General features: G+C 36.9%; 3 protein-coding genes and 1 long non-coding RNA gene across 11 annotated transcripts; 2 read left to right on the forward strand and 2 right to left on the reverse strand.

The window, feature by feature from the left end:
• The first annotated feature begins 1852 nt into the window (after positions 1 to 1852).
• LOC124218779 (FUN14 domain-containing protein 1A) lies at positions 1853 to 8165 on the forward strand. Of its 5 annotated transcripts, none has more exons than XM_046625608.2 (4): positions 1853 to 1974; positions 3627 to 3797; positions 5063 to 5258; positions 5722 to 7016. In XM_046625608.2, exons 1-4 carry the CDS (start codon positions 1868 to 1870, stop codon positions 5797 to 5799), a joined length of 552 nt encoding a protein of 183 aa, XP_046481564.1. In that variant the 5' UTR covers positions 1853 to 1867; the 3' UTR covers positions 5800 to 7016. The 5 variants fall into 5 exon arrangements, with proteins under 5 accessions (XP_046481564.1, XP_046481562.1, XP_046481565.1 ...); XM_046625606.2 differs by lacking the exon at positions 5722 to 7016 and adding an exon at positions 7060 to 8165 and having other exon boundaries at positions 1865 to 1974; XM_046625609.2 differs by lacking the exon at positions 5722 to 7016 and adding an exon at positions 7060 to 8165 and having other exon boundaries at positions 1901 to 2058.
• On the reverse strand, positions 7201 to 18166 carry IntS9 (integrator complex subunit 9). Of its 2 annotated transcripts, none has more exons than XM_046625579.2 (11): positions 17944 to 18166; positions 17469 to 17864; positions 16900 to 17094; positions 14835 to 15239; positions 13675 to 13921; positions 13333 to 13513; positions 12711 to 12946; positions 11950 to 12161; positions 11293 to 11478; positions 11000 to 11212; positions 7201 to 10895 (listed from the first exon to the last, which is right to left on the reverse strand). In XM_046625579.2, exons 2-11 carry the CDS (start codon positions 17475 to 17477, stop codon positions 10776 to 10778), a joined length of 2004 nt encoding a protein of 667 aa, XP_046481535.1. In that variant the 5' UTR covers positions 17478 to 17864; positions 17944 to 18166; the 3' UTR covers positions 7201 to 10775. The 2 variants fall into 2 exon arrangements, with proteins under 2 accessions (XP_046481535.1, XP_046481536.1); XM_046625580.2 differs by having other exon boundaries at positions 11000 to 11200; positions 17944 to 18163.
• On the forward strand, positions 13716 to 19836 carry LOC124218782 (uncharacterized). 3 transcript variants are annotated; one of them, XR_011177266.1, is made up of 6 exons: positions 13716 to 13934; positions 14838 to 16554; positions 16717 to 17202; positions 17568 to 17848; positions 17959 to 18338; positions 18499 to 19836. It is a non-coding gene; the product is annotated as an uncharacterized lncRNA (long non-coding RNA). The 3 variants fall into 3 exon arrangements; XR_006883169.2 differs by having other exon boundaries at positions 14838 to 17202; XR_006883170.2 differs by lacking the exon at positions 16717 to 17202.
• EF1a-F2 (elongation factor 1-alpha F2) lies at positions 19632 to 24425 on the reverse strand. Its single transcript, XM_046625589.2, has 5 exons — positions 24344 to 24425; positions 23239 to 23421; positions 22037 to 22645; positions 21145 to 21420; positions 19632 to 20559 (listed from the first exon to the last, which is right to left on the reverse strand). Exons 2-5 carry the CDS (start codon positions 23380 to 23382, stop codon positions 20203 to 20205), a joined length of 1386 nt encoding a protein of 461 aa, XP_046481545.1. The 5' UTR covers positions 23383 to 23421; positions 24344 to 24425; the 3' UTR covers positions 19632 to 20202.
• Between the last annotated feature and the right edge of the window lie 1443 nt (positions 24426 to 25868).

Below are 25868 nucleotides of genomic sequence, written 5' to 3' on the forward strand. Positions count from 1 at the left end.
GTATCATGGTGTATGATGTATAACGTATGATGATATCATATGATGTATAATGGTTTTATTTTTCACATTTCATAGAAGAAATACTCACTTTATCTTTGCTGCCGATTCCAGACTTAAGCGGCCAGGCCCTTCGATAGTCAGCCGTTGCCTAAAGATATATTCTTCAGTTAACGGGTCAGCTAATAACGCTGCCGGTCTGCGACAGTTGGATGATAAAACATTTTGCTCGTACCTTTCAAATCTGTGTTAAAATGCACTTGAAGTTTTAAGACGCTTTGTTCTTTCTCTCTCTATCACCTCTTCAAGTCTTCAAATCACTACACTGCGTTAAATACTGTCTCATATACGGAGCATCGAGTTCATCTCGATCAAAATTAGCGCATCCGTGATGTATTACAGTTACTCTGAATTTTTTTCCATTCGAACACTTTTCAAAAAACACTTTTGCTTCTCTACCCAACGTAGATACTTCACTTGCGACTAGCTAAAACAGCATTTCGATTCTATGCCTACGAAAATTCAAGATCGCGAGAGGAAATGAAAAGTTGCTGGAATAATTATGAATAATAATGTTACGGAACACATCGAGCGCGTGTCGAATAGAATCCCATTTCGAAATGAATAATTCTTCTACTTTCATATTATAGCCGATTATCGTAGATAATCTAGTTTGTCTCCTGGAAAATCATAAAATTTATAGTATGCATCACGTATCAATCCTAAATGGATCATATATATCAATATCGTATATAGACCGCATATGCATACTCGGCGGAGTGGGCCGTGGTGGACGCGGTTACGCTTTTTCTCACGAGGATGATCGAGCTGATTGACATTTCTAAGTCGCACTTTACAAGTAGTCTTACGGACTCACTTTGTACCGACTCAATCTCAAGCTTTCATACCGACACTACTTTGGCTGCTACGAATGTGAGTACGAGCTCGATAGGTAGACTCGATAGAGCAGAACTCTCCTACGCTCCCAGGCCCACCTGGGCCCACCTACCCGCCGAAAAATTGTCACAAAAGTTTACCCAGGGGCATCAGTCTTTATGTTCTTCAGTCAACGCATTGTATAACACTTTGAATGAATCATTGCGCGCGCGCGCGTGGCTGAGAGTGTGTGTGTGTGTGTGATGTGTGTGTCACGGAGTAGGGTATTCTACTCATGCATATAAGAATAGACCGCGCGAGTTCGGAGGTAACCCGTTGGTGAATGCGATAGCGGGATAGAAAGAGAAAGCTGCATATGGGCCCATCCTTCTATCCTTGTCCAACCGCGCGCATGCGCGCTCTGCATTCTCTCGCAGTGTAGTATACTGGCATACACGACTCGCGTGTCCCGCGCATGCCCGATTACACAAGGATAGAGGGGGGCCTATATGCAGCTTTCTCTTTCTACCGCGCTATCGCCTTCTCAGCCCGCTCACGCGGTCTATTCTTATATATCTATGATTCTACTCCGTGGCGTGGGTGGTGGGTAACAGCGCGGCGGTTCTTTAGCAAACTAGCGAGCGGCACCGGCCATAGACTTATATATAAAATAGACTGTGTACGCCGGCGATTTCCCTTGTCCCCTGAACGCCTATCGTTCTTGGTGCTGTTCTTTCTCTCTTATGAGGTATTCGCCCTACTCTTCCCTCAATGCCGGCCATGGCACGGGAACCAAGCGCCAGAGGGAAAGAGAAAAGCAAGTGAGGGGCAGTTGCAGGTTGTGCCATCTTACATATCCCCACCCCGAGATCGCTAGACAGAGATAGCTATATCAAGTGCGGGTGTAAGACAAAGATAGCACCACAACGGTGGAATCGACGTTCAGGGGACGTTTGCTCCGACCTAATGCTCAGTCTATGTTATATATAAGTCTATGGTATCGGCGAGTGGAAGAGAGAGAGAGAACGAGCGAGCGGGGAGGGCGCAGCGGTGTAGATTTTTCATAGCTGTCAGCCAGGAGAGACAGATTCGACGTCGCAGGTGATTAAGATACAATCAAAGGCGCGACAAAGAAAAAATCGCAGACCTCGCTATTCGCTACTCGATAGACAAATCGGGTAAACGGTAAGGTAGGAGGGACGCGACTTATCTTAATTCGTTTATAATTCGGTCTAATTACGCAATTGTCATCTGTTTCTTTTTTTTTTTTTGTTTTACTATCTATTCTCACCTCTTTTCCGTTTACTTTTCGCTCGGGCGCGCCTTGCCGCTACCATACTCGCTCATCGTTCGCTGTAGCTGGTAGTTTAGGATATATTTTTGGCAGTTGCCAATTTGTTTTTTCTTCCGTTTGTTTGTCGCCGAGTTTTATTTTTTAAAATCGCAATATATTGAAAATCATTTCTTTTTTCACCTCGGCAAGGAAACTGGTATATTAAATATTATAGGTCAAATCACACTATCATTTAAATATGCCGTACCGACGTGAACTGCAAATTTTTTTACAACGGTATTGTTATTTTTATACATTTTATATTCTGTATATACATATATTCATTAATTTATTTACGTTGCGCTTTTTTAATTTCATGTATAGCACTTAGCAGCATTTCTTTGTTATTACTAGTCATCAATTAATTATCAATTCATTCGTTGATCATTCATCTGTAAGTTCATTTTCTATAAATTTGATTCGTTCATTTGATTTATTCACTCATTCATTCATCAATCGAAGAATTTGAGTTTATTCATTCATTATATCATCCAAATATTAATTTGTTTTGCTTATTTCATTCACCCAGTTATCACGTAATCACTTATTTTCTCATTCATTATTAATAATTCATTTATCCATTCATCATTCTTCGATTCATTAATTATTCAATTCATTCGTTCATTAATTCATTCAATTGTCCATTTAATCATTATTTACTTATTTCATGCATCCAGTTACTAATCATTCATTTCTTCATTCATTACAAATAATTTATTCATTTGCTTATTCATTCATTCGTGAATATACTCACATTTTTGTGATTAAACATTATTATTGTCATCTTTTTTTTTTTCGCTGAATATTTCTTTGCTCGTTATAATAAACTAAAATAAACTCTGACAAAATAGCAGTTCTATTATTGAACGTATTTCTAATTTGTGTATGCATCATACAACTCACAGTACAAATATGTATGATGCATAGGTATAGATAAGCGATTACAATCTGCATAGTCAGTTTACTTACGTTCTATCTATCCTTCGCATCTATAATAGAAATTATCTCATCATAGATATATTTTGTCCCTCCCACCTAAACATTTGTCATTCGAATATCCACAAATATATTATACACGTTGATAGACGAAAATGAAAATAGATCTGTATATTACTATAACACGTCATTATGTTCATTATATATCCGTCAGTTCTTACGTTACTTCTTTCTTTCTTCATTTCCTCCTCCATTTGTTATTTGTAAAATTCGCAATAATAAAGTAGATTATGCAACCAGATTTGTCGGCGAACACTTGTAATTATTGGAAATGAAAGAGAGAATAAGCAGAATAAAAATAACAGAACTTCTGTTATTAATCTCACAAGAGAGAGAAGCAGAATAAAATTCTATGTTCCTTAAATCAAAAGCTGATCAAATTTCGTTCAATTCAATTTAATTTCACTTTGTTTCTTCTTTACAGAAATAACATGAGTCTTCCTGTTGCGAAGCGAGGCAAAGACGACGCTAACAAAGAGATTATCGATCTTAAGGACGTTTCCAAAGAGGCGAAGAGTATGATTGAAAAAATTTTGGGTGACGTTAGCAAGACTTCGGCTACTAAGCAAATCGTCATCGGCACCGCTTCAGGATGGTAAGTTGGGGATGAATAAAATAGATATCCTGAATTAAGAATTAGGAAAAGAGGAAACACCATTCAAAAAATCGTCAGGGGTGTTGTTCGTGTCATTGATGGTGAACACGAATGGAACAATATTTCTTTCTCTCTAACAGAAACAAATCTTGAAAAATTTAAATAACGCAAACTAAGATATCAATGATACTTTCAGAAAAGGTTTTATGATCCGAATGCTATAAACTTTTAAATTCTGGTGTTCTTAATTTGATTCTCATTTAATTCGGTGACTGTATCCTCATAAATTGTCTAAAAACATTCAAAGAATCTTAAATTATATTGTAGTTATAATGTGCAAATGTAACTGTTATAATCGACTAACATGTGTTGTGTAATACTTGAACAAATCTATTTTTATCTACTCTGGAGATAACTATTTGTGAAGTTTCCATCAGGTGATCTCTGGAGATCTGTGTGGGGAGCAAAATGAGCCCAGAAACATTAGAATCGAATCAAAAACATCAAAGCTAAAAGCATTTTGAACACTGAACTTTTCTCAAATTGTTGATATCTTAACTTCTGTTATTCGAAGTAGCTTAGAACCGGTTTTACTACATATTAGAAGTATTATGTCAATCGTGTTCACTGTCATTGGCGCAAGGAACACCGCTGGAGATTTTTTAAACGATTTACTCTCTATTTTCCGATACTTTTGATTCATGTTTAATATTATTCAAGTCAACCAATTGATGGGTCATGATTTTCAAAGTATCCGTTTGAAACACTCACATGAGAAATTCATAACTTATAGACTGTGTCAGATTTACCAAGTCTCTAATTTGACCGTCACCACAACTGGATCATGGTAACGGTCTATTACACAATCATCTTTTCCGCTAAAAATCATTCCTCCAGCAACATTGTTGCTATCTTTCTCGCAAAAGCATGATTAGCGACGCTTTGAGACCAAAATTGCGTCATCATTGTCAATCACTACTGCAAACAGTTTTGTTTATTTCCAAGGTGTTTAAAATCCTTGAGCGTTGACGTCACTGCTAAATACTCTAGTGTTACAGTAAAAACGAAAAGGTAGCGTTTATGTGAAAAAGAAAACTTCAGGTACATAAAATGAAACTTTGAAAATTCTCTACTCTTTTTTAATAGTAAAGATTGAAACTTCTTTTTATTAATTTTCCTGTTAGTTCCATTTTCTTTTGATTCGATAATGGACATCAAAAATTGATGTTGCATTATTTGATCCATTTTTTTCAATTTTCGAATAGGACAACCGGTTTCCTCACAATGAAGGTGGGAAAGGTGGCTGCGTTCGCTTTGGGTGGAGGAATTATCATTCTTCAAATAGCCGCACATAAGGGATACATAAAAGTAAATTGGGACAAGATACAGAAGAAAGCAGAAAAATTGTCCGACAAGGTGGAAGAAAAAGTAACCGGCGAAGGACCCAAATTCATGGATAAGGTGAGCAAACTTTGAAAAAAAAGCAAGAAGACGAGCAAAAATTGAATTTTCTTCGAACAGAATCATAGAACTTTAATGACGGTTGATCTAACTTTTATGAATGCTAATTTCAATTTGACTGAGAAGATAAATGACAGTGAAAAAAAAGAACAGGTACTGGAAAGATTTATAAAAAAAGCTTGGAAAGAGCTGAGTAAAAAAGAAAGCAACCCCTGAACGAAGAAATACGGAATTTAAAAAGTATCGATGCAAGAATTGAATAACGATGAAGAAAAGGGAGGGAAGAAAAAAAATATTTTACACAAACTAATAGGAAGATAAGGATTCAATCGGTATTAGAATATATCTAGAAATAATTAAGAAGGAATGAAGGAAGATTTTTTCAAAATTCAACATTCACAGCACAAATTTAAACTCTGAATTAAATTTGAAGTAAAGTCTATCGTTTCGTTTTTGTTCGCAGGTAGGGCAATGGTCTCGAAACAACACATATCTGGCGACAGGTTTCGTCGGTGGTTTCCTTATCGGTCTAGCGTCTTAATTCAAATCGTGTTGATCATTTTTTTTCTTTTATTGTTGATTCTTTTCCCACCTCTTTTTTCAAGTTATGCAAAACAAGAAAAGAAAACCAATGGAATAATCTGGAATAGATCCGCAGGATTCTCCTGCTTTGTTTCTGGCCGTTGTTATTTTTTCAACTGTGCATCGGTACATATACATTATATTGTGTATAGAAATCATTTTTTCGCGACACTTTTTGCGTTCTTGCCCTTTTTTCTGTTCCAAATTTCAATTAAGAATAAAAACTGCGAGTCGCGGATTCATTCAGGATTGTTCCATGCTTTTTCTTTTGCATCGAATAGATATTATATTGCATTGTTTTTTTTTTTTTATGACAGAAAAAACAACGTTTTTCGTAATTTCGTATTAAGTTTATTTTGACTTGTGACTGTTTCCTCTTTTCATTCGCTGATATTTTATTCGTTTGCGTATTTTCTTCACATCTGCACTTTGTCGATAAAATATATAATACGGTACTCCTGTGTTTTATTTCTATATTAATAATTATATAATAGTCTTTGCCTACGCGAGAAAAAAAGAGAAGAAAAAGCACCGAAATATGTGCGTATATAATGCGAGAAATATACGTGTAATGTGTAAATATAATACTACTTAGAAATATCATATGACCTGCAAAAGTACTCGATAATTAGTTGATTATAATTTAGTATTTTGGTTTATATCACGTCAATTTTAAACCCAATAAAAAAAACAAAGAAAAATTGAAAAAAATATATCCCCACAAAAAAAATAATTTACCTCGCATGGAATTGCTTTTTTCTTCTTTGCCTTGAATTTTATTTGAATCTATAATAATCTATTGGGTAGATTTTTAGCGTTATTATTTATATTCAAAGACAGACGTTGTCAGAAATAAAAACAAATAAATAAAATGCTTCGATTTATGAGGGTGACAAAAAATCTGTAGTGAATGCAGAAACAGAATGAAAAAAAAATATTTGAAAAGAATAATAATAATAGAAATACAAAAAGATTTGCTTGACTATTCTAGAAAACAAAAATAAAAGATAATGAAAGAACCTACGTTACACAAAGTCATGTTAACAAGTAAAAAAAGCTAGACATGACGTAACTTCTAACATATCTTGTAAACTTGTGCAAATAAATGAGATGGAAAACAAATCCAATCGTTATAACAAATGAGGTACGTGGCAACACGAGCATGGCAAGGAAAAATGCCTGGTGTAATAGTGGTTGAATAAAAGTATTTTTGTTGCAGGTGGAAAGGTTTGTTGACAAGAAATTGGACAAAGCGGAGCAGTTGTTGAAGAACGGCGAGTCTCGTACGCGTCGCTGGTACGATGTCATGACGAATAACGACGCATTCAAGCCCAAAGAGATACACTTTTTCCTTGCCTCGTTCGCGGCCGGTTTAGCACTGGGTTTTGCGACCGCCAATTAGGTAGCAACTTGCTGTATGCCGAGGGTAAAAAACAAAGCTGAAATTCCGTTCAGTCCCAGAAACGGCGGAAAGGTTGACGGTGCGAGAAGAAAATTCAGCGCCGAGGCCGCCAGAGAATTATTCTCGAGAGTATTCTCTCAGGAGTTCTTGGACGACGTCGTAAGATCTTTTAACAACGATCTTTATCAGCCAGCTTTGGAAAAGTTTAGTCGGTTCGTTGACGATATAAAAAATCATTGATTCCGGAAGTATTTTGATACTCGATTATTTCCGAAGAGATGAAGAGCGATCGGCGTAAACAAAACCCTTTGAAACTATTATTTCTTTTTTTTTTCTCCACCACCTTGGAATACAGCAAGTAAAAATGTTTGATCAGATGGAAAATCGAAATGCAAGTGGAAGAAAGTACGTCGAATATTACTTAATAGTAATATATAGTATATACCTGAAGAAAGAAAAAATGAATATCGAGAAACTGTTCAATATATATATATATGTTTACACACACGAAAGTCATCGTTATACTGGTAAAGACGCAGATGTCAAGTAGTTTACAACTTCACCTATAGCTTTTAGAAATCGCATTTACGCGAGTATCAAGTTTACAAGGAGGAAAAAAAAACAAACCAACTAACAGTGAAACAACAAAGAAAAATATGTGTATTATCAATTGACACATAATTATAGTATAGTATTATTAGTATTGTTACTATTGTCATTACTATGATTGCTATATTGTTGTTGCTGTTGTATAATGTTTGTGACACAGTAATTCATTATGATTACGGCGCGGTAGTCGTTCGTTCCGACTTATATCGTGAAAGTCTTACGATTTTGTGAAACGAGCGTATAAAATGAAGAATACGAATAAAAATACTGTTCTTCAAATATTATATTATATTAAAATATACATCGTCATTTGATCTCTCCTATATTTATTATTTATATTAGAAATATTATTGCTATCATTTAGTGTTCAAATCTAATCGATTGATTTATTTATTTTTAATTCTACCACATACGACATTCACCCAATTTATTCTCTACCATATGTCTGTGAATTATCCCTGAATTCTTCCAATTGCAGTTTCAGATTCAACGACTTTTTATTCAAATATATGTAGTCTGAAAATTGTTCGTATACGATGAATGATTTAGAAAGATTCTAAACAAGAGAAAAAGAAAGTTAATAGTTAATATCACGTTTTATTATGAAAATTGAAAAAAAGTAAATTAACTAGCGAGATCATTAAAAAATAAAAAAAGGAATTCCGGTAAATGAGAAGAAATTAATTGCCGATGAATTTGTTCGAATTTTTCTGGTTTATTGACTCATCGAATATATTTTTTTCCAATTGTTTCTCGTTTTTTTTTTGTTTTTTTTCCCTTTACGATTAGTCCGTTTATCCAACTACACATGCGTATCAAATATTGAAATCCATGTGTGGAAAAATTGAATCCTCGACAAATATTTTAATCCCAGCGAGGTAGTTTTTCCGTTTCGGTTAGAAGCACTTGATGTATTTGAATGGAAATCAATGTTGAAGTTTCATTCATCAATAGAAACATTTCAGCGCCGGGTTCATTAAAATACGTCAAGCGCACCAAGAACCAACCCTGTTGGGTGCTCAGCTTTGGGAGTCACTTTCACCCCATTAACCTGTTGATTGACAGATATAAAAAAAATACGTGTCTCTTAGTTTTTTATGCACTACAACACATATGAACTAGCTCAAAATCGGAGGGGTCAACTGACCTAGGGTTTCTTGTGAGTAGTGCGCTAAGTTGAGAGCTTTCAAGTTTTTAGCAATTATGGTTTTTTTGAGTTTCGGATCGTGGACTTTAATATTCGGTGACATATATAAGGGTCAAGGTCGAAATCGACCAGGGCACCCCCTTAAGGGGGTGGGAGATTCTTTATATGGGAAATTCTTCAAGAATTCATTGCGGATTTTTTTTTCACTAGACGCCTTGTTTTTACTCTTTTTAAAGGGGGCCCTGGTCGATTTCGACGTTGACGTATATATCGCTAAATATTGAAATTCACGTATCTCAAACGCGAAAAAAGCTTAATCCTATTCTATACATAATTCTGAACATAAATACTCCAATGCATGTTCATTTGACGCAGAAATAAAAAAAAAAATGGCACGAATTTTATGAATTTACGTAAATTCGAAAAATTGGTGATTTCGAAAAATTAACGACGGAGCCAGGAATCGAACCCGGCGTCTAGAAATGCTTGACACTTCTTATTCACACATAAACCGGGCACAGGAAAACAAATTCGAACTCACTGGTGATGAGAGATATTAACGACAACAGAGTCAGGGCGGCTAGGTGGTCTAGTCGAGTAAGGCTCCGGTCAAGCATCTCTAGACGCCAGGTTCGATTCCTGGCTCCGTCGTTAATTTTTCGAATTTACATTCTTTCAACAAATATTCTCTCGTAGATAAATGATTTGCACATCCGCATATCATTCATTAGACGGCATTGCTTGTCTTACGTGGCTTCTCATCGGAAGCAAGGATTCAAAAAGGGTAAACACAACATCTACACATTAGAGTCTCCTTATACACAGTGCTTGCAGAGAAGAAACTTCTTATTCACTCTATGAATTTACTATTGCGATTTTGTAAAGTCCGTTGCATTTCTGTATTTCTGCATCAAATGAAAATTTATTAGTGTATTTTTGTTCATAATTGCAGACAGAATGGGACTGTGAAGCCTTTTTCGCGTTTGAGACAAGTATATATCTCAACATTGAAATCGACCAGGGCATCCCCCAACAAGGTGTCTGGTGAAAACCATGTCAGCAACGAATTCTTAAAGAATCTCACGCCCTGTCAAACTAAGTACTACACTTATGTGTTTTTTCAATAAAATTTTCGATTTGGAGAAAACCCCGAATTCGTGGTCCAATAATTTATTACGAACTAAGTAAGTATACAAACCTATCTGAAATTAGGATTATCATTAAAAGAAATGAAAATGAGTGTTCTACCAATTGATACATATGCCCGTTGACTGTGTTTATACAGAAAAAAAAAGAATGATATTACCTTGTAAGGTATGTAGAAAACTTGACCTCTTTCAAATTTTAGCGATACCAAAGTTTAAAACAATTAAAGATCCATGTTAATGGATGGATTGATTGATTTCACGTTAAAGTCTATGCACAAGTAAGCTTGGAAATAATTCAAGAGTATTTATAATATACGCTAAACTCTTTTGTAATATTATGTATGGTAAAGAAAGAATGAAGCAATAAAATGAATTATAGTCCTACTGCTGTACGACAGAAATCGAATCTTGCGTGACCCTAGATTTTACATTCAAATTTATATACATACTTATTATATACAAATAACGTATGGATAATAATTAATTATAAGTATACTCAATCAGTCGAAAAAACGGGAAACGCTGGGGAAAAAGAAACCATGTATAGGAGTTGAATTCTTTTACACATTCTCTTTTTCCTTCTGCTTTTTTCAACTTAGACTTTGAAAGTTTCCGGTAGTTGATTAGAGTCAAAATCGTTTGAGACACTGCATAATGATGGCTCTCAATCTTCTTCGAAGTTTTTGATCACCATTGCAGAATATGTGCGTCGAATTGTCGCCTATCTGTATCAAAGTGTCCTCATCTTGCTGAAAAATTAGATCATAAGGCGTCTTTAGTAGACATCGATATCGGAAAGAACCTTTTCAATTAGTTCTCGAAACGTTAACATTTTTTTTTCCCCGTATCTTACCAAATGAATATTCGTCGAAGTCGGACTGTGCTGCAATTTCGCGCCGTGAATTCCCTCCTGATTCAGCTTTTGCATCAATTCCTGTGGGTCGACGTTTCCGTACTCGTGTTTGCGCTCCTGTAGAACTTCCTCCTTACTCGGCGCACCTGGTCCCGAAACAATCGACGCCTTGCGTTTCGCGCTTTGACGGTCCTCGATAGTCTGAAAATAAGTCTTGGTAGCGTTTCGAGTATGCTGACAATGAGTCTTGGCGAATGGGGACATTGAAACCGGAGAAAAAAACTCGCGCTCACCTTTATCGTGTAAACGTTGTCTTTTACTTCCAGTTCGCCACTAACCGTTGCCAAACTTAGTCCTGGTCTAACTTCGCTCGGCACGATGTTTCCTGCCAATTCTGGCTCTATGAATACTCGACCGTTCTTCCGCTTCAGGGGCAGCTTTATTACCTCGCCTCGTTTGAAAGTTATCAAAGGTCTTTCCTGGAATGTTGAATAAACGCAATTTCGAACATTTATTACTGTTTCGTCAGGATCATATTAGCCAGATGAATTATCTACAATCAATATCGATGCAGTCAGAATTTTAGCACAGTAATCCAAATGTAACTTCGCCTAATTAATCACCAAATGACCCACAGGATAATTATGAAAACTGATTATTGATGTAGAATTTTCTTTTTGATTTATTGTGTTTCTTTTTGTCTTATTATCCATTAATTTTCGGACGAGATCATAACGCGAAGTGCTTAAATTTGTGTATACAGTATCACAAAAACGTCTGTTTAAGAAAGAAAAATTTCGAAATACGTTTCATTAATCGCAAAGCTTAAAAATTAAAAAATAAATAACCGAAACCTAAATTTTTTTGTTCATGTGGCTATTTCAGGTATTAGTTTCTTTTTCTCTGTCTTATTGTCCTCTCTTTTTCAGTATTAGTTTTGCATCACTTACTCCAACAGGTTCGATGACCAGATCAGACCTGTGAGGCGCAGTCATCGGCGGCTGGGTATAACATTCAGGCACAACGAGATTATCAGGCTTCAAATCACGGATCAGTTTGTTTGCCTGGGTGAAATTCAGCGACGTGTCTATTGGACAGTGGACAGCTTTCATGGCTAGCGGCTGAAATGGTGCCAAGGCATCCAAATAAGGAAAATCTGGCTCTGTGGAAAGCCAGAGACGAAAAAAAATTACTCTCAAGTTTCAATGTGTGAATAGAGGCCGAATCGAACAATGAAATTTAATTTGAAGATCGAATTGAATGTTCCAAATTAATTCGAATCATTTTGGTAATATTTAATGGTTTGAATCGTTTTGTTAACTCAAGTAGTTCAGGACCGTTTATAAAACATGTGATGCTGCAGGGTCTGTGCAATCGTCACGCTTTGTTACAAGGGTGGAGAGCTCGAGAAAAAGTCACGATATGCAAGCGTAATTTTCTCAAAAATTATTGTTATCAACAGAAATTGATGAATTTCCAACTTATATTAAATGTCATTTTAGTAAATACATAATTGTTCATTTTTCAGATGTATAGTCACGTTTTCGTTCATGGCACGTTCATTTATCGACAAAATTCCAATGAGTCGACGCGAGGGAGGGGTAAAATAAGAATCAAAGATTCGCGATTGTGACTAAATTATTCGAAAAATTCGAATCATCTCGACTTAAAAGATAATGAATAAAAAAAAATAGGGAGCAGAGCGACTGACCGGTGAAAATAATTGTGTGCTGAGAGTTGTTTCCCCACATCTGTACAAAGTGTACAGCATCTCCAAACCTGAGACTCGGATGTCCACAAAAAACAACGCACGGCTGTCTGTAGTCGGAACTAAATCCTTCAGCATATGTCGATGTGAAGTGTTTCAGTCTGGCGTTCTTGACCAAAAAAGCATGAGGGAATGGCTCCTCGGGGAGATAAACCTTATTTTGTTTGTTCGTCGACAACCTTAAAACCAAAGGGATTTTAAACATTTTCGACAATTCGACATAAACCGAATAATTTGAGTTTTTGAGTTATTTAAATTACTCAAATTATGCGAAGTGTTTAAAGTATCTTTCACAGCAGATGAAACAAAACGGAAAATTCCCGGTTTGAATCGATTAATTTGAACAATTCAGAGTATTTAACTCATTGCAATAGGTATTTCAACTGTTTGAATTACTAAAATAATTTAAACTATACAGATTTTTTCAAAATCGGAATTGTTTGAACTGGTAGTAACTATTCGATTCGATTCGATTCAACAACTATTCGTGCACCCTAATAATGTAAGCATAGTTCTACTTTCTTACTTTGTCCAAGTTATCAGTTAATCGTCAAAATGGACTCACCACTCGGCCAGAATATTTGAATATGCCAAAGATGTTTCAGCGACTGGCGATATAAAGAAAAGTGGAACCTGAGAGAAGCCGGACTTATCCAAATGTGTGCTGAGGCATTCAAAGAGGTCGTAAACAACACCAGACGGATAACAGGGAATCAAAACACAGCCGCCGGCTCTGAGCGTCATCGCTGTAAGATTGAGAAGACAAAAAAACAAAGAAAACATCAGGAAGAACTCAGCAGAGGCACAAAAAAAGGTTTCAAACGACAGAAATTTCTGTACTTTCAATATCTGAGCAAGGACTCTTAATCTGTGTTTTTTTTTTTCTCGTTTCTCAATTTTTTTTTACCGACGGTCATGCAAAGCTCGCCAAGCATCGTGTCCGGATTTGCAGTCGGCGTTTGCGTCAGGCCCGTGAGTATCAACATGTTGGCATGCTTCAGTGTCGTCTGCTCCATCGGTCGTGGATGAGTCGTCAGTGTTGAGGAGCCGCTCACATAGGCCACCTTTTCATGGTCACAGGATATCAGCCAGTTGCTGCTACCCAAGCAGTAACCCGAACTTATCGGAGTCACCGTTAAGGCGCCGTATATATCCTAAGTGGAAAAAGTATAATCACATTTTTCTCCCTTATTTATCAAGTATTGTACTCTCAATTTTCTTGCGCTTTTTTGGTACATTTGCTATCAATCGGAGTTTAACTCATTCTATTTCTTAAATTTTTGCACAATAGTGGGATGGTTTTAATTATACTAAGATTCAAATGTTTGACGCTTTATTGGCCTCATAATTGAGCAATTAATTGTACTGTAATGTCTGAGTCTAAAGTTTGGATAAGAGGAAAAATAGTTCAAAAAATTTCCACAAGTGGTATTGGTGCTAATGATAGTGAAGACGAATGAAACAACATTTTCACCATGTGATAGAAACGATTCTGAGTGAATTCGAATAACATAAGCTATCAACCAGTTGAAAAAAGATGTTACAATAGAACGTTCGAAATATTTGAACTTTGATGTTGTTTTTAATGCGATTCTAACGTTTTTGAGGATATTTTACTCACTGACCAAATCCTTACAATTCGTTTAAAAAACATTCAAGAAATTTTATAATATAGAATAGTTATAACGCATAAATGTAATTATGGACGAAAATCTTAGGAAACGTACTTACAAAAATCTATTTTTATCGATTTTGGAGATAACCATTAGCGATATTTTTTTTAAGGGATCACCGTAGATTTCTATAGTGAATAAACTCAACCCAAAAACATTGAGATCAGATCTAAAACACAAGAGTTTGAGCACCTTGAACGTCTTAATCATGAAACCGTTTTTGCAAATTGTTGATATGCCAGTTTGTGCAATTCAAATCGGCCCGGAATCATTTCAATTACGTAGTAGATACCGTTATTGGTGCAACCAACACTGCTGGAGATTTTCTAAACGTTTTTTCTCTGCTCCCAACTTTTAATTCAGTCCCATGGACTACAAATAGATTGATATTCACCAGTTTCTGATCGTAACCGACCATCTGGATATGGGCAAGGCTAGAGTTGACAGCGGCCATAGAGTAGAGGTGCTTCCAAGACTTGGGTTTCATGGCATCGGCGAGTGGCGGAGGTAGAACATGGAGCATTTCTTTCCAGTGTTTGGCCAGCATAGCCTTAGGTGTCTGCTCGATGAATTCAACCAGCTCCTCCATGAAGAATCTACCGATTTGCAGGGTCGGTTCCGTCGCATAAACTATACCTTTGAACCCCGTACCTTCTGTTATGAACGGCAGTGCGAGCATGCAAGTGTAGTTCGATATCAGTATCGCATCAATCTCAGAAAAATCCGTGATCTTCTCTAACGGTGGACAAAACTCTGGCGTTGAATCAACGAATACTCTTCCACAGTTCTCTTTCAGCTCCTGGCAATGTGTTCAAATACCAGTTTCATTAATGCAATTTTTGCATCTGGGTCTAGAATTTTCAAACGATTCTTCTGACATTTCGATTAATTCTTCTCCCTGTTTATCGATTCACTCATATTTCAATTCAGTTTGACGATTAATCGACTAACCGAAATTTTCAATGAATTGGTTTTTTAATAAAATGATTCATCGGTATTCTTAATTAATTGATTTTCAGATTAGTCGATTCATCAATGTTTTTGATTGACCAGTTTTTCGATTAACGGAATCATCGATGTTCTCACTCAATCGATTGTTTCAATTAATCGATTCATCGGTATCCTTGATAAATCTGCAGTATTTTGGGTAATTGATTATTTCATACTTTTAATTTGATGTTACGAGTACTCGAACAACCTTTCACCTTGGCTCATTTGTTTCTCGATCAATCAATTCTTCTGATAACAAGTGTTCAGAAATTTACAAATTTTCTCTTTGTGGAAAATGATAGCATTACTCATCAAATAATAGAACCAAGGAAACTTATTGAAAGGTGGAAAAATCGGAATTCAGTTTCAACAGTTTCAACATGAGATTGAAGAGCGTCACATAGCTCTAACAAAACATAGCATCGATAAACAACACACTTTTAATTACGACAACACAAACATCCTTTGTGAAGAACACAATTATTATAAAAGACTGTTATTAGGAGACTGACTAGAAATGTGCAACATTGTAGGTCACACCAATTCTGTTAATCTTAGACAAGATGTTGAACATTTAAGTAATATTTACAAACCTCTAATCTCCGCCCTCACAACAAATATTGTTTAACCTTAACTACATACAAAAAAAATTTTTTTTGTCCACATTACACAGTCCTTTCTACATACCTTTCTCACAAAATATTTATTGTTTTTCTGTATAATTGTTTATAATAGGTTCACCTTCACTCTGGATTATATTTGTTTTCTCCCATCAGTCGTTATTCACCTGTTGACTCAATCGGTTCAACCAACAATAATTTTTCGTTAGACATGTGGAACTTAATTATAAAGAGCCTACCTCCACTTCTTTGACACTTGCGAATTAATTTTATTGCTAAAAAGGCCTTCTTTAAAAACCTTTTAACACAATGACATACTGACTGTAAAGAAACATAGTTCTTTAATCTTTTTAACTAATGACTTCCAACTATTAACTCCCACATGTAAAATAACTTGAAGATTGACATTGACTACCGTCACTCAAAAGAACACTGTCTCCACCAATTGTAATTGTGAATTCGACTACATCTTAGTCCACTTACTTAATTCAAAAAAAAAAAAAGGTAAATAACACTTAAAGACATTCTTATTTCAATTAATCAAAAGGTTCTTACTAATCAATAATATATAATAGCTCTAAGAGTATTACATCTACAATATTTAAGTCTGATTACTTCTAGTACTATTATTTATTTTATAAAAAATCTTTTTGTTGTTCTTGACAGTTAAAAAAATAAATCGTTCTGAGGAGGGCCCATATCCGGGTCGAAACGTTAACTAAAAATACCTTTACTTAATTGACCGATCACCAAGATTCTATAATAGATTACATACGAGGTCGAGAATTCTTATTCATCAGTCTATAATAGTAATTGAAAATCGAGACAGTGACATAATGTAGGTCTTACCCCTTCAATTTGCCAATCCTGATTGTTATCCCTGGGAACCCAACTGGAAAGGGAGTTGAACTTGGCACTAGGCACCATGGGCATCGGCATGAAATTCAAAATTGACTGCATGTTCAGACCACAGTCCAACATTAGCGTTATGCCTTTGAAGCTCAAGACCAGGCATGGCTTTGTCGGCTCGCTGGACAGGCAGTACTGGAATAATAATGAAATAAATAAAATTGAAATAAATGTAGAAAGAAAAACATATGATGAATACTTAGTAGTTGTATCGATTTGTCAAGAAAATATAAGAACAAAAAGGTATTTATGATTATCTGGTGAAATTTGTTTCTGAAAAACCATTTTATTTGTCATAATTGAATTTCTGAAATTTATTATGTATTTTATTTATCGAAATCATATCTTTTTACGTGATACATAATTCAATAATTGGATTTTTCTAAGTTTATGGGGCTAGGTCAGGTTATGTTCAATTAGAAGCTTAGAAAGCCGTTCGAAGATTGAAATTCTATGCCAATGGCATATTTATTCTCAAGGAAATATAACGCAATTACAATCATTCTTACCAGCTTCATTTGAATGATTTGAATTGACGATATCGTAATTTTCTCCCAGTGTTTTTTCAATTTTTCTAACCCAAAACACAATCTTGCTCTCAAAACAAGGCATAATCTTTCCGAATCCTCGGTATTACTCGGCCACACGGTGCAAGCATGGTGCAGAAGACTAGCTAGAGAGCATGAAACCTAATTCGAGTGGTAGGGAAGATTCTCCGCTTGAAGCTTTCTGATTGGCACACGTGCACGGTCTCATTGAAATGAGACTTCGTTTCCAGACAGCTGTTGACTGAGGATATCAGACAGGTTCCAGGGTAGATCAAGAGTTACAGTCAAAAACCGAAAATTTCCTTGGCAATTTCTCTGCTGCTGGTCCTACGCTCTTTTTGGTGGGTTTTCTGTGTTCTGGGGGTTCAATTAGTCAAAAAAGGGTCATACAAATTGATTCGGAGACTAAAGATTTTTTGCTAAAAAATAGATCAACCTTGTATTTTTTCAGCTCGTTTTTGGCGGTGTTTTAAACAGGCTGGGCAACTAACTACTAGCGCCACTAGTGGTGGAAATTGGGGGCAGAATCGAGGGACACTTTGCGAACCACATTTAGCACCGTGTGTCAGCACCGTATTCCATCAAATTCTGTCGTATTTCAAAAGACGCTAGAATTGACTAGTGTAGCTAAAGTGAACCCGGCGCACTGGTCGGACGAGATCTGCCGCTCGCTCCGTGGTAGCGCTTTTATAAGAGGCGGTTTGGCGGATCATCTAGCGTTCAGCAGTAGCTCGGTGACGTCAAAGTTCTAGGAATTGCGAATGCCTGATTCTCTTATCCCTTTCTGAATTACACTCCTAGGTGATCATTATTCATCCATTTCATGCGAGAGTGAGTTCGATAGCGTTGTACTTATGAGAATTTATTTGTTTGATTACAAAATAATTGTAACTGTGTGTTCCTGAGTAGGGGGAAGGGGGTCACGCGATCCGCTATTTCGGATCAAACGTACAAAAATTTGTTTTTTTTTTTAAATAACTTTTTGTTGCAGGATCAACTGCTTAGGAATTATTATAACAAGACCAATTTTTTGCAACTAATCCAGGATGGCGAATCGCACGGACCCTTCTCCTCAAAGGCCGAAAATACATACACGACAATCACTACTATCCCACCATTTGTAGTGCAATGGTTTGTTTTACTCCCCATCAACTGGACTACATTTGAACATAATTAGAATGTCAGGAATAAAATATAAGTACATTACATACAAAACCGTAAATTTATATAAATATTGAATTTGTAAAGGCTTATTATTTGCAATAATTCTAATCGAAGACTATACTAGAATTGATTAAGACCGCACTTACCTTGCTGTATTTCGTATTCATACAATTCTGCAGCACGATGCAATTCCCACTTTTGCATTTTCTTATTCTCATCGATGGTACGTCCGTTTTTTTTTTGAAAATCAACCGTTCAACCAATTTTCATTTATAATATATAATTAAGCAAATCAAGATTTCATTTCCAAGAAAGCCCTCCATTTCGAACCTCAACTCTAGAAAATATATATTCAATCATCTCCTACATCAATTTGTTGAGCGAAATAAGTTCTTTATCAACTACCACGGAAATTGATTAAATACTCACTTAGCAAAATTAGGCTAAAATAATAAGAATAAGTACATTTAAATATAAATAAAATTATCCATCGTGATTCTCGCGTTGAGAAAAATAAAACCATTAATTGCGACACAACGTACAAAGTTCAGTTAAAAAAAAAAAAAAAAAAATTCAAAATAATAACATTATTTTCTCGAATATCGCACGATATAAGATTTTATTTCCGTAAATAATTAGATAGAAAATATAATTAAGCCGAGCTAAATAATTAATAAGTTTTTCGTTTCTAGTTTTGTTTGTTGTGAAAACAGGAGGAGGGGTGAAGTTTCTGTTGCTATATAGTATTATTAATAATAATAATAGTTATTATAGGTAGTAAATAATTACGTTATGCAAGTCGGAATAATAAAGTTGCCAATGAGACGGTTTTTTTTTCATCAACTATTTCGAGAAGTTTGACAATATTTGTTTTTCTTGTCATTAAAATTCAATGATATTGTTGTTTGTAATATTTCACGTGGTGGTAGAAGATATATCGTCGTCGTCGTTGCTGCTTGATTAAATTAAAATCTTTTTTTTTTATTTTCAATTTTCACCGTACCAATGTAATCAATCATTCAATTAACCAGATGGTTTCTCATTACAAATAAAAATAAAAACAAAGAAAAAGAAAAGAAACACAAATTTAATCAGCACTTGTAGTTTGTTCAATTAGTTACCTTGTTGTTATGTTTTTTGCTGATAGTAATTCATGTTGCTCGGTTGCCATCTTTAAAAAGTTATTATTACATTATTACAATAGGTAATATTTTTTCCTGCGAAATTCCTTGCGGTGGAAACAACAGTGCTGCTGTATCAGCCATTCGGATTTAGATAGTAAAAGAAATAATAAACAACGTTTCGTGAATAATAAGCATGGCGCGACGTCAGTCCTCCGTGTCATAATAATCATAATAATGGATATCATAATCTCAGCAACGTTAACTACCATGAGGGTAGCAGAAGCAGCAGCGGCAGTAGCCGACTTATTACTATCGCAATAATAATAATAATAATCAATTAATTGAGACACGGGACAGGGAGGCAGCGGCGGCGCCACCTCACGGTGGTCATCCGTTATAGTAGCTAGTTATTTCTTCTTCTGTGCCTTCTCGGCGGCCTTGGTGACTTTGCCTGTGGCATCCTTGAAGCTGACTGCCTTGATAACACCGACAGCGACAGTCTGACGCATGTCACGCACAGCGAAGCGCCCCAATGGCGGGAATTCTTGGAAGGCTTCGACGCACATCGGCTTGCTCGGCACCAGAGTCACGATGGCCGCGTCTCCCGACTTTATCGCCTTTGGATTCTCCTCAGTCGTTTTACCCGTACGTCGGTCGCATTTCTCCTTAATCTCGGCGAACTTGCACGCTATATGTGCCGTGTGACAGTCCAACACTGGCGTATAACCGTTGCTGATCTGACCGGGGTGGTTCAACACGATTACCTGCAATACGTAATAAGCAAGAATTAGTTATCAATGAAAATAATTTTGTTCATATAGTTTACTGCGATAAATTGCTAACTTGAAGATATTTTTCGTAAATTTACATAATCGAAACCACGAAAAATCGGAAATACAAAATTCAATTGCAGTTGTAATGATTTAAGAAAACGGCTTCTAGTTATTCCATGAATTTTGATGATAATAGTCCAACGAACTTTAATGACCACTGTATCAATCAAATATGAAAAGAATTACAACTCTGCTGAATTTCAGATAGCAAAGAGAAACTTAGTACTTATGGTGAAAAATAAAGTTTCGGTAACTTTTCAGAATGACTAATGAATATTTAATTACCTACTATACACGGTTTCAATTTAATAAAAATCAAGGACACTGTTAATATTAGAAGAGCGTAATTTTCAAGACACTCAGACGCTTCAGCCATCAACAGACCCACAAGTCTTCTGGTGGAAACCGCGAATGAAGATTAAAGTGTCTCATCATAGTGTCGAATAATTCACAAACGAAAAGTACATGAATTAACATATAACAATTTTTATCGAAATTTAATGAATCTGCGGTTACCTGAGCGGTGAAATCGGCGGCGCCCTTGGGCGGATTGTTCTTAGAGTCACCGGCAACGTATCCACGACGAAGTTCCTTGACGGAAACGTTCTTTACGTTGAAACCAACGTTGTCGCCGGGCACGGCTTCAGTCAAAGCCTCGTGGTGCATCTCGACGGATTTTACTTCAGTCGTGAGACCTGCTGGAGCAAAGGTTACGACGGTACCTGGCTTCAGAACTCCAGTTTCTACACGGCCTACGGGCACCGTTCCAATACCTCCAATCTTGTAAACGTCCTGCAAACAAATTCAACAAGCATCAGTTAACCTTCAGTAATGGAAAATGGAGCGAAATATACATTGAAATTTCACCTTCAATTCTTTTGAAAAACGAATTAAAATGACGATCAATAGAATATAATAAACATGTTGGAACATAGAAAATATGTTTGAGTTTAAATTATTCTATTTTGTAAGATTTTTTAATTGTTGGAAAATTTATCTCAATAATTTCGAATGTAAGTATGTGATCCAATTTAATGATTGATAGACTTTTTAACGACTGCATGGTCTACTAAAATTTAACGCATTGAAGGCTACGTATTACAAATGAAATGTCGCAGTTTTCATTCAAAAACATATTACGTCAATTTTTCCAGGATAAGTCAAAATATCTCAGAACTTTTCTAGGACTTCAGGGACATTTTTTGGTTTTCCAGAATAATTGTAGAATTTAAGGACACTTAAGGAGCAGTAGATGTCCTGTAAATATATAAACCCAGGAACAGTTAGGAAGACCTTCTTTTTACAAAACTTTTGACAATGGTTGAAATTTCTCTGCCAGAGTTTCTTGATCGAAATAGTTATTTTTCAATTTTGAATGGACGGAATGAAGCGAATGGACAAAATTTACCTGCAGGGGAAGACGCAGAGCCTTATCGGTAGGTCTGCTGGGTGGGAGGATGGCATCGAGTGCCTCAATGAGACACTTTCCATCAGCTTTGCCTTCCTTGCGTTCGACGGCCCATCCCTTGAACCATGGCATCTTGCTCGAGGGCTCGAGCATGTTGTCTCCGTGCCACCCTGAGATGGGAACGAAAGCGACAGCAGCTGGGGTGTAACCAATCTTCTTGATATAGGAGGAAACTTCCTTCTTAATTTCCTCGAAACGAGCCTCCGAGTATGGCGGCTCAGTGGAGTCCATTTTATTGACACCAACGATGAGTTGCTTGACGCCGAGGGTGAAGGCAAGTAGTGCGTGCTCACGGGTCTGACCGTTCTTGGAAATACCAGCTTCGAATTCTCCCGTACCAGCAGCCACAATCAACACTGCACAGTCGGCCTGAGACGTACCAGTGATCATGTTCTTAATGAAATCTCTGTGTCCCGGAGCATCGATGATAGTCACATAGTACTTGGCAGTTTCAAATTTCCAAAGGGCGATATCAATCGTGATACCACGTTCACGTTCGGCTTTCAGCTTGTCCAAGACCCATGCGTACTTGAAGGAACCTTTACCCATCTGCAAATAATATGAATATTAATTTTGTGCTCTCATCAGCCATTGATTCAACTTCCAGATGGTATTAATTTGACACTCAGACGCCTTCAGCCATCAATGGACTTTCTCAAGTCCTCCGGTGGAAACCGCGAATGAAGTTGTAGGGTTATCATCACTGTGCCAATCCAGATTGTTTTTATCAGTGACATCATAAGATTATAACAATATCGAATTGCTGATCAATACATATTTCAATTGGTATTCAAACTTAGATTGCTAACGAGAATTTTTTTTGTTGGGGCAAATAGTGCAGATTTTACATAATTTATGAAATATATCGATCATCAAGCAAATTAATTATCCAAAGAAAAAAATCACAATCTTTTGTACTAATTGGGTTCAAAAGTGTTCAGAAATAGATACATGCTCATTGTTTTGATGTAGATTTAAGCTTTCATTTATGGAAAAATATGTTGAGAGATATGATTAAACAAGCTTAAAGAGCTCTCCATTTAAAAATTTAAGTTACGTATAGCTATTGAATCAGGTATAAAGATTTTCGGAATACATATCAAGAAAAAGCAAATCCAAAAAAAACAGAGTAGAAACCTCACCTCCTGAGCTTCCTTCTCAAACTTTTCGATGGTACGTTTGTCGATACCACCGCACTTGTAGATAAGGTGACCAGTGGTGGTCGATTTACCGGAATCTACGTGTCCGATGACAACGATATTGATGTGAACCTTTTCCTTTCCCATGTTTGCGTCGTTTCGTTGCTAAAGAGTTCGTCAAAAGAGCTGAAACACAGTGCAAACAAAAGAAGCCGTTAAAAAATCCGCTCTTCAACATGAACTCTTATACCACGTGGCCACCCCGAAAGTCATGCGTCCAGATTTCAGAAGGAAAAAGACCGACTGCTGCTTGTGCCCTGCGGGATTTACGGGATCGCGCGGCCATTTTGGAACTGTAGATGGAGGACATTTCTTCAGAGAATCACAGAGAAAGGGAAGAAAGCATTGCAGCAAAATACCGACCCGGGAACAACGCGGCGAGTCCTGCTTCCAAACAATATAACGGCAGTTCGATGAACATAGTTGGAAACTATGAGAGGATACGTCGATACGCGATTGCGTCACGTTGCAACATATGTACATATTTGATTAGGTGTATCAGACTACGCAGTGATTCGTTACGAGAGTTCGGAAAGGAAACGGGCATTGTGGTATATTTCGAAGCTCTTCACCTGGAAGGAAGATTGAATAAATGAACGAATGACGCGAAAGTGAGAAGGTTGTATAGTGACCTAAGGGAACCCGAATTGCGGTGACAACTCACCGCCATTACGTGGAGCGATGAACGAGGCAGAGAAGCCGATGAGGGCTGGATGTCACGGAAATAGAGGTCTAGGGCTCAAGGATGAGGAAGTGGGTGCGTTTAATCGGGTTCGAATTTCCCGAAGTACCGGAATTCGCCGGGTGTCTAGTACAGGGACAGTTTGAAGTCGGCATGCGGCCGAGGGTGAGAAGCAGCAGCCGGTCGGGATCGTTACATTTTTTTCACCGAAGTAGGCGATATTTCGTTAAACTACACCGAGGGCGACGTCGCCGGGAATTTAAGGTTCAGTTCTGGCCTTGATCCGAGCCTCGATGGCTGGACTTTGTTTGTGATTTCGACGGATTACTGAACGGTAACAGAGAGCACGCACGTACGACCACTCACCTCCAGATGCCACGACAGAAAGAGATCGTTGTAGGAAAGTGACATGCGCACACGGCTTCACCGACGCAGCCTCGAACCCAGCGACGGCCGACTATCGATCCCTCGCTCCTTCCGCGATCTAAATTTTTCTAAAAATTATCACCATTTGGAGTTTTTACCTTACGAAATTTACAGTGGTCTCAAATGGCCAATTGATCGACACTTTTCGCTGCAACATTCGATTCTGGGAAATTTTGAATTGGACGTTAATCTCGGCACGGCTTTGGGTTCGAGGCTTCGATTCCTTCGAACCTTCAGGTGCGTATCCGCTACCGCTGGCCTCGGGCGCATACAATCTACACCTGCATGGCTGACGTTTGGGGCCAGTGTCTTCCGGGGCGCAATCGTCGTTCCCCGTTTTTCCTTGGCAGTCTTTCGCGATTGTTATCGAGATGACACGCATGACCCGGGCTGTTTACTCCAGATTTGAGGGCCAGATCTTGATTGATCTATCTGAACTAATAGTGCAGTTTTATACTGTTCTCGTTAGTCTGGTCTGATTTTTGTAGCATAAATTAACGACGCTATTCGACTGTTCTAACGCATTTTAACAGATTTTATCCAGCTTTTCGTGAACTACGGATTTGCATTTGTTTTGTAGAATAACAGTACTTTCTTTTACTCTTCGTTGAACCGCAATACATGCCTGCGAATTCCCGGGGCTCAAGGATCGCGAGATGCGGGCGTGTCACGAATGCCACGCCGTGAAATTTTTAAGGGAGGCAACTAGCGTTACAGTCGTGTATTGTAAGTCGTCGGCGGCTTGGATCGTGCCGGAGGGCCGTCTGATCAATAACGGTGAAAAGAAGAACCAGTTTGTCTCGTTTTTCCAGGCCGCTGATTCGAAATGGCCAGATTTCAGATAGCGTATATTACAATGAGATATTTACTTCATCTTCTTCACAATATGGCTATGATTTTTCAATGTGGAGTTCAAATTGAGAAATTCCAGATTACGGTGTTTAAAATGGTAGCGTTTGAAATGAAAAGAAACTTATTGGATTTCCGTTAAAATAATTTACCAAGATGTTTCGTAATGTTGTGAGAGCACGGCTTCAAATAAGTATTTTTCACCGCTGAATTCGAAAGTTCAACTGAAGAAACAGAAATTCACAAGAGTGAAATATCCCGACTCCGCTGCAACGAAACCAATAATTATTTACTTAACTATTTGTTTTTTTTTTTATTGCATACCTACAATGCTCATTTGTTTTCGTTTTCTGCAAGTCAATCTAACGGCATCTTATGGATGTCGAGTTCAGCGAGATATGTCGATACAGCGTCAAGACAAAAATCAGGAAAAAATTTGTAATTATTTTACCTTTTCAATCCAGTAAAAGTATGATAACGAATACATCTATAAATCGACGTGCAGATTTGGTTTTTAATTATTAAATATGCAGTAATCATATTCTATTTTACTCCTGCACAATGTTATACATGCAGTTCGGATTATGTGTTGTATAGGTATATTACATTAAATACG

This window comes from Neodiprion pinetum, chromosome 5, assembly GCF_021155775.2.
Source record: "Neodiprion pinetum isolate iyNeoPine1 chromosome 5, iyNeoPine1.2, whole genome shotgun sequence".
In the NCBI taxonomy this organism is placed as follows: domain Eukaryota; kingdom Metazoa; phylum Arthropoda; class Insecta; order Hymenoptera; family Diprionidae; genus Neodiprion; species Neodiprion pinetum.